The 13,200-nt window shown below is 41.5% G+C and overlaps 1 protein-coding gene across 2 annotated transcripts in view; it reads left to right on the plus strand.

Annotated features, from left to right (window-relative positions):
• Positions 1 to 13,200, plus strand: part of LOC116515685 (vascular endothelial growth factor receptor kdr-like) — a 210,198-nt gene that overhangs the window by 123,769 nt on the left and 73,229 nt on the right. For both annotated transcript variants that reach the window (XM_032227845.1, XM_032227846.1), the window contains exon 10: positions 6,939 to 7,089. In XM_032227845.1, coding sequence (XP_032083736.1) covers positions 6,939 to 7,089 — 151 coding nt within the window. The remainder of the gene's footprint in view (positions 1 to 6,938; positions 7,090 to 13,200) is intronic.

Consider the following 13,200-nt stretch of genomic DNA (forward strand, 5'->3'; position numbering starts at 1 on the left):
CTGTTGCTATACTATTCCATACACAACCAGACAAGTGGATGTTCATGAAAGTCAGTCATGACATGAGGCAATCTGCACCCAAGCTTTAAACTACAGGAAATGGGTTGTGAAGTTTGCAATGCATGTGGACTGTCATTGTCTTAACAATCAGAACTGAGCCTTTTTGTTAAACCACCATAGACTTTGTTTTTGGGGGAAAAAATTATTTTAGAGTTGGCATGATATATGAACATTGGGTGTGCATGTTTCATGTATATATTTAATAAAATGTTTGCATGGGTGGGAATCAAGAAATAGGAATGGGGACACTGAGTCACACAGACTTGCAATGCTGGAGAAAAAAGTTTTCGATTATGCTTCTGTTATGGAAGTAGCTGCAATTCTACTCTATTTCGCTCCAAATTGCAATGTATCTGGTAGATGTTCTTTTCTATGTGTAAATCCACCCATATTGCAGTTATCAAATGACCTACATCTAAGAAAACAAGCCGTGTATCATTATGACATCAGAGGTCAATCTGATATTCGAACTGGTTCAAGTTTCCAAAGTGATTTAATCAGATCAGATCATCTTTCTGAATCGGAACAATGTTTCAGATCAATTACTGAATTGGATGCATCAAATTAATGGTGCAGTTTGGAAGGCAAAAAGATCATTTTGTCAAGTCAATTCAGGGCTGAACTAACATATATAATCAACTTGACTTTTTGAATCAATCGGAAACATTGAATTGGAACAAGTCAAGCATTTGAGCCTGTCAACAGAATTTCATCAAGTGGCTCTGAATTTGCTTTGCTAAGCTTGGAATTCAGAAAATGGGCTCAAACTGGCTGGGTGAGACTTCAAGCAATTAAACTTGTGCATCTAAAAACAAAGCAGGTTATTTGTAGCAATATGTGACACTGGTGTCAACAGAAGCTTTCATGCCAATTCACCTCTCATTAATTTTTTTTTTCAAGGGTGTCATTTTAGTAAGTTCCAGTTCCTTCCAATTAGGTAGGAATGTTTGTCTAGGCAAGACAGAAGCTTTTATTTTTTTTAAAAGCAACTTTGTTTTGAAGTCCTTGTCTCATTAAATTCATCATGAGATGCTTAATATCATGTGTGACTCAAATTATATAGAGATTTTGGCATAGGTTGTGGCCACATGTGCAATCGTGCATACCGAAAAGGAACTGCTTAAAAACCAGAGTTTCTTTTGTTCTTTATACAAAGGCAATGAGTTGGAAAGAAAAGAGAAAAACTGTACATTTCAGTGTGGGTCACCTGCTGATCTGACACAATGCAGGGCAGAAACAGTTTTTCAACTTTTTGCACAAATTTGTGATGAGAAGAAAAATGCTCTCCTCCTTTGAAAGGCATTTTAGAAGAATCTTCAAGAGCAAATTCTCTTTCATTGAGTGGAATGAGAACAGTTAGAAATAGGGGAGAATTTCTCTACCTGGCAAGGTAGAGGAGAAGGCTGAATGAGAACCAGGAGAATGTGCCGGCTACTTGAGAACTGGACATTTTCATCAGCAGCAGCATCATGAGTTGGAAGGGACCTTGGAGGTCTTCTAACCCAACCCCTTGCTCAAGCAGGAGCCTCTGTATCATTTCAGACAAAGGGATGTCCGTTATCTTCTTAAAAGCCCCCAGTGATGGAGCACCCACAACTTTTGAAGGCAAGCCATTCCATTACTTGAATTCCATCTCTTTTTAAGAAACCACCCCTCTTTTTCAGGCAAGCCGTTCTACGGGTTTTATTCACCAGTTGGAACAAAGATGTGTTTAACAAAAGTCTCACGATCAAACTTCCATGGATTGGAAGATGCTTTCCAGAGACCCAGTATGTCTCAATGGTTAAGAGATTGGGTCAGGCGCAAGGAGATCTATGATCAAGGCCTCTCTTAGATCCAAAACGTACCTGGCTGACTTTGGATCAGGCTCTCCCTTTAAACCCAAATCAGCATCCAGCTGAAAAACAAAACTTCTTGTCACATCAGGCGCTAATGAGCTTGGCTGAAAAAACTAGGTAAGCACAGTGCAAAACAAGTGGCTCCTGCAACAATGTGGGACAAACGCTAAGAAAAACAACATGAAAGGCTGCTTATGCAAATTCTTATGCAAACCCAAGTGGCTCAAAATAGCAACCTCCCTCCCCAATTCTTTGCATTCCAACTCTTGTGAGAAGCATCGATTCAGCTCACATTTGAAAGCCACCCCAGGACAATTGTACATCATCTGCTCATCTGTACATTTTCTCTATTCTATTTTTTCTATTTTCTATTCCATAGTTTCTTTCTGATTCAGAAAGAAAAGTTTGAAATTAATCAGTGAGAAAAGATTGGACCAGGATGATATAAGGTCTTCTGCCTCAGTGTGGGGGTGGGGGTTGGACTAGAAGATATCCAAGGTCCCTTTCATCGATTCTCTGATTCGATGAAATGGGGCCTTCCAAAACTTTCAGGGTATAAACGCTTTGATTTAGGTAGAGGTAGCTGTCTTGTGAGATGTGTCAAGCTTAAAAGCAAGAATGACATGTGGTGAAGTGTTAATACCATTTTATAATGCCTTGATAAGATCACGCTTGGAATGCTGCATCCAGTTTCAGTCACCATGATGTATAAAAAATGTTGAAACTCTGGAAAGAGTGCAGAGAAGAGCAACAAAGATGATTAAGAGACTGGAAGCTAAAACACTTGCAGGAATTGAGTATGTCTAGTTTAATGAAAATAAGGACTAGGGGTTACATGACAGCAGCCTTCCAATATTTGAGGGGCTGCCACAAAAAAGAGGGGGTCAACCTATTTCCAAAACACCTGAAGGCAGGACAAGAAACAATGGTTCGAAACTAATCAAGGAGAGAAGCAACCTAGAGCTAAGGAGAAATTTAGAACAATTAATCAGTGGAACGACTGGCCTCCAGAAGTTGTGATTGTTCCAACACTGGACTTTTTGAAGAAGAGATTTGACATCTATTTATCTGAAATGGTAGAGGGTTTCCAGCCAGAATAGGGTGTTGGACTGGAAGATCTCATAGGTCCCTTCCAACTCTGTTATTCTGTTATTCTCTTCTGTTAATTTTTTCCTGTCTGACACCTCTAGAGAAAATCTGGGGACTCTTTGCATCAACAATATACTCTGGGAACCATTAGGGAGGGGTTGTCTTCCCTCTCTTTCTCTGGGCTGAGTTGCCTCTTACTGCTCTGGATTTCACCTCCTCATTGGATTCCATCACGAGATGTGATTTAATCAAACAACTCAGTCTTTACTCATCCTGGTAAACAACTTCTTTAAATGGCTGTCCCTCAGATATGTTGGGACAGAAAAATCATCACGTTCAGAAGTATGTAGACGGTATACAAAGGGTCTTCAGCTGGGAATGGCTGAATTAAGAACTAAAAGATTACCTTCCTCTCATCACTGGAGGTTTTCCACCATGGTCTACCTTTATGGGCTATACTGGGGTGGGGGGGGGAGGAATGGTGATGATTAGTTTCACTCATGGTCATCAAACAGAAGAAAGCCAGAACTTTTGGCTGATGGGTCTAAAAGGACAATGAATTGTCCTTTTTAATTTTTCTTGGAAAATCGCTGCTTCGTGGTGCTTAAGGCTGCTGGAAGACCCTCACTGGAATGGAATGTTGTAAGAAACTCTGCCGTAAGATAGCCAGTTGACAAGTCGGCAAGTGAGTGGCAGTGATGAACAACTATGCATAGGAAGGAACAGCAGAGTTCAGTCTTAAACATATGGTTAAGCTATGCCAGATAATGTCACTTCATATTTTTTGTAGTAATCTCTGCATGGGGTGGAGAACTTTGAAAATGTTCCTTTTTGTGGCAGCCACTATTTAATTGCATATTTGACCTAAGCAGCTAGAAAACTTGGTTGCCGTAGTAACCTCTTATTGCAGATTTATTGCCGACAATCTGTTCTCAATAACAATCAACCAAAGAGAACTTTCTTTTCCTGACCCCACGACCTTCCTTTCATCGCTGGTTCCTAGACTGTCTTTATAACTTCCTCCATCATAGTGTAGTCATGCGACTATGGGTGCAAATGTGTGTGTGTGTGTGTGTGTGTGTGTGTGTGTGTGTTTAAAGAAAACAGTGTGTTCCATAGCTTTATCTTTCCAGGTTAGAGTAAATAATTGCTCTTTTGTTTCTCCAGCAGTGATTACTTTATTCCCTAATTCATTAGGCCTGATTTCAGGTTTCACATAATATTTAATAATGCCATCTACATTTTAAAAATTAATTGGGTAATGAAAAGCGCATCTGTAATTCATATAAGCCATTGTTTTAATTGAGTGCTAAGTGGAAAAATCCATTATTACAATCAAAGAATTCAAGCATTTATCTGTTCACGCCTGTCATCAAATAGAAAAGATTTTGTCTCTGTGCTAGATATGTTTAATCTCTCCTTCTAAGATTGTTGAGCTAAGCATTTGGAATGAGATTATCTTGACAAAACCTTCATGTCCCTCCAGACTGGCTAAGGCAGTTGAGATGCAGAAGCAGAGAAAATGCCTCTCCAAATCAAAATCTCCACCAGGAGATCTCTTATAAGTCCTTTCTTCCTGACCTTTTAAGCAGGGTTGCACTTTTGCTGTGCAATGTACAGGTAGTCCTCAACTTACAACCACAATTGAATCCAGAGTTTATGTTGCAAAGTGAGAAATTTAAATTAGTATCACGGTTGTTAAATGAATCTGACTTCCCCATTGACTTAGCCTGTCAGAAGATCACAAAATGTGAACACATGACTCTGGGACATTGCAACCGTTGTTAATATGAATCAATTTACAAGCATCTGAATTTTAGTCACATGACAATGGGAAGGCTGCAACAGTCATAAGTCACTTTTTTCAGTGCCATTGCAACTTCAAATGGTCCCTAAGTGAACTGTTGTAAGTCAAGGACAATTGGTATGTGTTTCTTCACTGAGCATTTTTGCTCATCGCCTGAAACACTCAAAAAGGTGCAGCATTTTTTTCATTCGCTCACCAAAATTCAATCTTTTCTTCATTACCAACACTTGCAAAAGAGCTGCTGACAAAGAATAGAGGTAGTCCTTTACTTACATCCATTCCATGTTCAATTATAGTAGCACTGAAAAATGTAACTTACGACTAGTCCTCTCACAACTGTTGCAACATCCCTTAAAATCTGGGCATTTGGCAAAGGGAATGTATTTACATTGGTTCCATCGTCCCAGGGTCACGAGAAAGTTAAGCAAAGTTAATGGGGGAAGCTGGATTCACTTATCTACTATGTGATTCATTTAATGACCATAGCTAAAAGGGTTATCAGATTTGCAGCAACTCAATTAATGACCGCATTGCTTAGTGACAGAAGTTCGAGCTTTAAGTTTACATTTTTTAAAACTGACCCTGTGGCAACATTACAAAAAAGTTTTGATTCACTTGTGTTAATGCAGCCCAGGTTTGGGAAAAGAGTATGTAAATCACACACAGGCACAAAAAGAGAAAGAATGCAGATTATTTTTTCCAATACTCTGTAGAACAGAATCTGTAACATACACCAAAGACATATTGAGCAAATTTTAGTGCAGACCAGGTCTCTTCAGCTCTCTGCATCTATGTTTATAATTCAACTCATCTGAAGGGCCGACACTGTTTTGCATTTGTGCTGCTTAAGGGATGGATGTCCTGCTTTATTTTAATTATTGTTTAGTCTGAGCTGTCTGCCTTCTGTGTTATTTATGTTTTTTAATTGCTTTAATTTAGTGTTTATATTATTAGTATGATCATAATAATATCATTAGGATTAGTTTATATTTTGTTATTTATTTACCGGATGGCATATCATACATGGACTAGCAATATATGTTAACATTTTACCTAGTTTATGGAGATTCTCACTCATCCAGGTCATGATTGTCTCAAAGTTGTTTTTTTCTTCAAAAGGCAACTGGACTAGTTTTTTCTCTCTCTTTCTTTTTCTTTTTCTTGATGAAGAAAGAGAAAAACTTCCTGAAGGAAAAAAAAAGCCCAGCTGCCTTTTGAAGAAAAAAAAGCACCATTGAGATTTTACCTAGATTAATAAAATACAATAGAATATAAACATTACAAAGATCTATGTTCAAATACCAATGTCTAGGTCATCTAACCATCTAACAAAATTATGTTTTGTAAGATGGCCAGAATTCACCAAGACAGGTGGCTATATTGAATCTAGAGCTTGAGGATGGTTTTTATTCCAAATCAGTAGCAGATGAAAAGAGAGCAGGAATCAATCCTTAAATTTGGGGAAAGGGAGATGCAGAGGAAAAATATTGAAGGTTTTACATGGAAAATAACATCTTATAATCTAAAACCAAGAGTGTCAAATCTTGGCAACTCTAAGACCTATGGACTTCAACTCCCAGAATTGGCTGGGAAATTCTGGGAGTTGAAGTCCACAGGTCTTAAAGACTGCATAGATCTTTAAGAAGATCCTAGTTGTCAGCTATCACTTTACGCTTCCTTATTTTTTGCATTGACAATCTACCATGAACGAGGCTGGATGGGAGAGGAAATGCTTGGGGGAAAGTGAAAGTAACCTCTGAATTTCCCCAAGATGCTGCCTCAAAGTCACCCAGCTGGGAGAAGAAGGCAGCTGCATACCAACCTACAATTGTGCTTACCGTTCTGAAAATGTCTTGCTTGAACCTGATTGGTCATGGGGACATCAACAATGGGAGGAAATTAAGGAAGGGAAAAGTTGAACTTAGGGATTTTGGCACACGATTCTCAGTTCTGGCTATGCATGACTGCAACACACTTGACTTCTAATAAAACAATACCTTTCTCAACAAATGGAATCAAGGATCATTTCTAATTAGGAGTTTAAGTTGTGGCAGATATGACATTTGTCTTTTATTGCTTCATGTATACTTATGACTTCTTTCTCAAGAAAGCTTACCTAGCTGTGTTATTTTCTTCCTCTTCAGAGAAACCTCACATTTATGAAAAAGAGATTGATTTTTCCAATACTGAGCTGGTCACTAAAGGAAGAGAGCACAGCCTTCAATGCACAGCAAGTGGATGGCCTCTGCCCTCCATACACTGGGAATGGGAGCCCTGCAACCATGCAGACAACCAGTAAGTAATCAGATATACAGTATCTAGTATATCTGGCAGATATCCAGCAAAAGCCACACTAGTCTCATGATATGATTGCACAAGTAGAGTGAGTTGCATGGATTGAATCACTGTGGGATGATGTTGCTTGCTCTTTAGTGTTGCTTACGTCCTCTATTACTCCAAAACAGTATTTATGGGCTTCTCAAGATTTTGAAAACCATAGAAGAAATGTTACTTGCTACGTACTGGAAAGAACATTGAGATTTTATAGAAGTGGGCCAGGCATTCTTGACCATCAAAGACTTTAGGCTTTGGCGAATGAAGCAAATTCTAATCCTTCATCTCCAAGAAAAAAGACTAAACCCCCTCCTCGCCAGCAACCAACCCCCATATGAGCAGAAATTAACACTAAGATTAGCAGTAGAGCAACAATCCAGAAGTAAATAATACCCCAATCAAGGAACTACCAGACAAATAAGCTAACAGTAAATAACAGCCTAATCAAGGAAGGCTGCCACCAACTCTGACAGAGCAAGCCACTAGGGTATCAAAATAAGAGCAAACTCTACTCTCTTTCAGCACTGATAATGTTACCTGGTTTGGAAGGAAATGTCTACCCCCCCCCCCCCAAGCAATGTTCCCTCTATTTTTTTTTCAGTGTGTGCGGAAAAGTATAGTATTTGAGCGGCACATTTTCATGCCTGAGCACCTGAATTCTTTTCACAGATGTTTCACAGAGCAATTGATTTATAGGATCTGAATTGGAATTGAGAAAAATGGTTTTGTGTGTGTGTGTGTGTGTGTTTGTGTGTTTGAGTGAGCGAGGGATCCGGTAAGGGAACTGCGCCTATTTAGAAAAGGTAAGTTATTGCAAACATGATCAGTCGAAGATAAGTATGGGGACAGGTTGGGCGGTAGAGAGAAAGTGATAAAAGAGTGAGAGACAGGAAGAGAGGAAGAAAAAAGAGGGAAGAGAGACAGAAAGAGACAGAGAAGGAGAGAGAAAGTGACAGAAGAGTGGGAAAGAAGGAGAGAGAGAGAGAGAGAAAGAGAAAGAGGGTGAGAGAGACAGAAAGAGACAAAGAGGAGAGAGAAGGGAGGAGAGAGAAAGTGAAGGAAGAATGGAAAAGAAGGAGAAAGAGAAGAGAGACAAAGAGAAAGAGGATGAGAGAGGCAGAGAGAGAAGAGAGGAAGAGGAAAGAGTAAGAGAGAACATCTCATTTCAACTCTGAGGTGCAAATATTCTCTGATTGATAATTTTATTTGTCCATTTACTATCCAATACTCTCATTTCTCCTTAAGTTCATTAAGAATTCCCTTCTTTTTATTGAATTTATCACAATACCTTGAGAACAACTTTTTCAGCATAGCTTTACAGCTATTTAAAATATATAGTAATTTAGGTCAGGTTTTCAGAACATTAGTCTATTTATAAGTCACTAAGTGCAAAGAAACAGAATTCAGAAAGTTGGCTTCCCTTTTTCTAATTGCCTATTGTCTGCTTAATTTTCTACCTACATTTTTGATAACTAATATTCACTGTTGACTCAAGAAGCCCATCCTAGAAAGAAACCCTGAATGAACTTTGTTGGGTTTCCATGGAATGAAGTTTGATCTTTTTCTCAACCATACAGTAGCATATTCTTTCTAAGGAGGATATAATCAAGATAGTCCATAATTGCCTATCAATCTAACAGTATGGCGATTGACAATCTCTTTATATTTCAACTCTAACTCTTTCAGTCTGGTGAAAGATTTGGTGAGGAGAAATCCAAAAATTCTTTTAAAGAAGAAAAAAAATGCTTGAACAATTGCATCCATGGAGACATGTATATATATACATAACACAGAGAGAAAAAACTTAACAAAGTGCTAAAGCACTTTTGATCTGCCGCCCAATGACCGAACCGAGAAGCAAAGAGGCAGGAGAGACGAAGCTGGAAAGACGAAGCGGGAGCCAAGCCAGGTCACTCCTTCCAAGAGGCAACTTTCCCATTGAATGACTCGCTGCTCTAGACTTGAGGAGACCCTCTGCAGTCCCTCTCGTCTGGCCGGGATGCCAGCGAGAGTGTTGGGCTGAAGGAAGGAAGGATTCATTCTCTCTTTCTCTTTCTCTTTCTCTTTCTCTCTCTCTCTCTCCCTCCCCCTCCCTCCCTCCCTCCCCCTCTCCCCCTCTCCCTCTCTCTCTCTGGCACATCCGAGCAGCCGCTGCTGGGAGCCTGTCTCATGCCTGCTCCCAACCCCCACACCCCTTCTCTCAGCTACTTTCTGCCTTGTGGACCTAGAAATGATTGCTGTCTCTAGGCTGGCTCTCCTCTCCTATTATCGTGGAAGGCATCTCACAAAAACCAATGCGTGGCACTTGGAAACTATTGCGCGGTGTTTTGTTGCCACATGCGCAGGTGCGCACCCGCACAGCTTAGAGGGAACATTGCCACCAAGCTCATAGAGCACCAACAATCCTGCAGTTCTCTTCTTCCTCCTCCTCCTCCTGTTGTTGTTCCTCCTCCTTTCTTCACACTCCATTCTTGTCTGATGATGTTACCTAGTTGGGTCATGAAATGTCTGCAAGAAAACAACCAAGCTTAGTGAGCACCAAGAGCCCCACAGTTCAGTCCTCAGCTACAAATATTCTCTTCTGTCAGTTTTAGGCTTTCAGGTAGGATAGTGTTCCTTCAGCTCTTAAGCTGTGGAAGAAGTTGTAAAAGACAAAGTGTGAGTCAAAATGTTAAGAACAGAGAAGCATCTGGTTGGACATTTGTCTTCTGTTGCAGAAATTTATCTATCAGCACAACATAAAAAAACATTCCATGGGTTGTTCCCAATATTTAGTCAATCATGAAGGTTTCATTTAGTTATGAAAATAATGCAGTAAGTTTCCTGTGTGGATTTGACTTACAGTACTTTTTTCAAACTTCTGGAAGATGAATATTGTAAGTAAATTCTTCACTGGCCATGTTGAAAATGCCCATAAAGACAGTATAGATACTGAATTGAGGGGAAGTAATTCAGCAACAAAAGGAGTTTATCAGGTGACTGTAAAGCCCCATGCCCTCAGCAGAATCTGCCCTTGAAGCTTTGGGCCCTACCCATTAAATGGCAGAGGTTTGCAAGTCATTTTGAAATGACTCCTCCGCCCACATCTCTGAACCCAGGATAATATCCATATTTCCCTCTCCACTCTAAAAAGATATACTCCATCTATTATGAACCTTATAATTCTGGGATTATAACGATTAGCTGCCTAGGCATTATTACGCTCTTACCCTTTGTGAGTGTGAACAAATGGACACAGCCTGTGCTGTACGAAGGGCAAGAAAAACAGAGGAGAACTAGCAGAGTTTTAATGATTTCTACGGGGGAAAGACCAGATCACAGAAGGGAGATATGATGAACATCGAGGCTGGCAGAGGCGCTAGTAGTACATAGCAATCCACAGAGTCAAGAGAATCATGTAGCTTCTCCAGGACCTGCAAGAATTGGCACCATGGTAAAATATAGAAGTATCTAATATGGAGGCCAACCAAGGAATACCAATGTTGACTTGGACTTAAAGTGGACAGCTCATCTTCCCCACAACACACAATTGTTGCAAAGGATTTCGGAAAACAAACAAGATGTAGTGGTGACCCTCTTCATTAGGCAACCTCTGCTGAGGTACATAAAAGAGAAGACTATCAAAAGATATTATCATGGTGATCCAGAGACAGACATGGTTTTCACTGAACATCTCTTACTTCCAATTAGAGCAAATTATTGGTTTCAGACCCTAATTTGGCTTTCTCAGAGACATGATTGCCACTGTGGGTGTCATGATGCTTGATTAGAAGACATCTTAGATATTTTCATATTCCCGTGGCTCAGGCAGGTATCTTAGGTGAGATTCTTGAAACTGAAGAAGCTGGAGCCTGACTTTCTGCACGTTACATATTCTTTGAATAATACAGGACATACATAACTCAAGATGGAACTGTTGGGTCCCTGGTGTTCTTTGAGCTTGCAAGAAACATCTGCTGCAAAACAAACAAGCTCAGAGAAACTCTGAATCCAGTAAGATATGCTTTCATTGCTTTGGAACATCACATTCTACAGATCTGCCCCAAAGTCAGACAATCTGATCAGGATTCTTTGTCTCTTCTGCTCTTTGCAATGATGTTCAAACAGCTACCTGTCTTTAGTTTTATCCTTCACTCAGCACACAAACATAGTGATAAATTGGTAGATTCTATCAAGAGACAATCTTGTAGTAGCAGAGGTGGGGTGGGGGATGAAGCTCAAATGTGCTAAACAAGGATTTTGTTGAGTTAAGGATGCAATGTTGCCCATTACTTGTAGACAAACGGGCAATTTCCTTTGTTCCTGTTGAAATATTAGCAGAGCAACTGTAGAAGACCTTTGGCTCAGGCCTGAATGGAAAATACTTTTCTTGGTGAATGCCAATTGGAGCCAAAGGTAACAATCTTCATGCACTTTAACTCTTCTCTGCTGCAGGAAGAAATTTTGGAAGGAGTCTGGTTTTCCACATAAAACAATAAAGGACAGATGGAGGAACATTAAAGAACTAATCTATGTTCTCTTCTCCCCCTCTTCAAGTTTTTCTTGGGGGTAGGGAGTTACTATCACAGGAAGAACATCTGTGGAAAAATAACAGAATAGCAACAGAGTTGGAAGGGGCTTTGGAGGTCTTCCAATCCAATCCTTGCTCAATCAGGAGACCCTAGACCATTCCAGACAAGTGGCTGCTGAGTCTCTTCTTTAAAAACCTCCACTGAGGGAGCTCTTCTGGAGGGAATCTGTTCCATTGGTTAATTGTTTTGTTGGGAAATTTCTCCTTAGTTGCTTCACTCCTTGGTTAGTTTCCAACCATTGTTCTTGTCCTGCCTTCTGGTGCTTTAGAGGATAGCTTGACTCCCTCGTCTTTGGGGCAGCCCCTCAGATATTGGAAGGCTGCTCTCCTGTCTCCCCTGGTCCTTCTTTCCATTGTCTAACATGCAGTTGCAGCTTCTTCAGTGGCTCAAAGACTCATCCATTGAGAGATCTTTGGATTAGGAGCCAAATAAGTTTCCGCAAAATCAGAGAAGAGATGGGAATCTCCTCCATGCCTCTCCTTTCCCTTCCTCTTTGATTTCAGTAATACAAAATATCTGATTCCCCAGAAGATTTTCACACAGTGGGAAATCTCTGGTGATGTCCCAGCAAAACTCCTTTCTGTAAGGGTGGCAATTTTATCTCAACATAATTGGCAAATCCATGATCTGAAAAAAAAGCTTGAGCTGTAGCATAAAAATTAAGAGGTCAATGTACACTGGATGCTTTGCATTCAACGTAGGCTGAGAAACCCATATAAGGCTCCCCTTTTGGAAAATCCCATCATCACAGCTTCCCAGAACCTCCTTTCCTGAGAAATGCTCCATGTTTGCTTGATCCAGATACCATCAGTGACGTGCGGTGAGGGTTACCATTGGTGAGGCAAGAGCGCAGCAGCGGCGAGAAGCAACATCCCCGCCGCTGTGTCCGACAGGCATCTCGCGTTCATGGCGGACATAAACCCGAGACACCTGTCAGACACAGCGGCGGGGGTGTTGCTTCTCGCCGCTGCCGTGCTCTGCCACCTCGCCCCCCCGCCTCCTCCGACGAACAATCCTGCTGCCCCGGCCTGTAGCCAGCCCAGCACCGAGTGGGGAGGAGGAGGAGGAGGAGGAGGAGGAGAAGACCGGTGAGTCCTTGTGCCGGCCGGATTGTTCGTCGGAGGAGGCAGGGGGGTGGGTGGGCTGGTTCCATCCAAGCTGCTTCTCGCCGCTGCCGTGCTCTGCCGCCTTGCTCCCCCCGCCTCCTCCGACGAACAATCCTCCACTTTCTTCAGCTCGGACGGTGCCAGGACACCCAAGCTGCTGTCGGCAGCGGCGGGGGCCATCTTAGCGGCCATGATCCCCCCTCCCCAGCCACCCAGCTCACCCACCCCCTGCCCGACCTGCTCCCCGCCTGGCCGGCCGGCCTCACAACAACTCACTGCTCTTCTCCTCCTCCTCCTCCACGCTCGGTGCTGGGCTGGCTGCAGGCCGGGGCAGTGGGAATGTCGGTGCTTGGCAGCTCCCGCAATGCAAAGTGCCCGGCAGGGCACTTTGCATC

Source organism: Thamnophis elegans, chromosome 12 (assembly GCF_009769535.1).
Source record: "Thamnophis elegans isolate rThaEle1 chromosome 12, rThaEle1.pri, whole genome shotgun sequence".
NCBI classification, from domain to species: domain Eukaryota; kingdom Metazoa; phylum Chordata; class Lepidosauria; order Squamata; family Colubridae; genus Thamnophis; species Thamnophis elegans.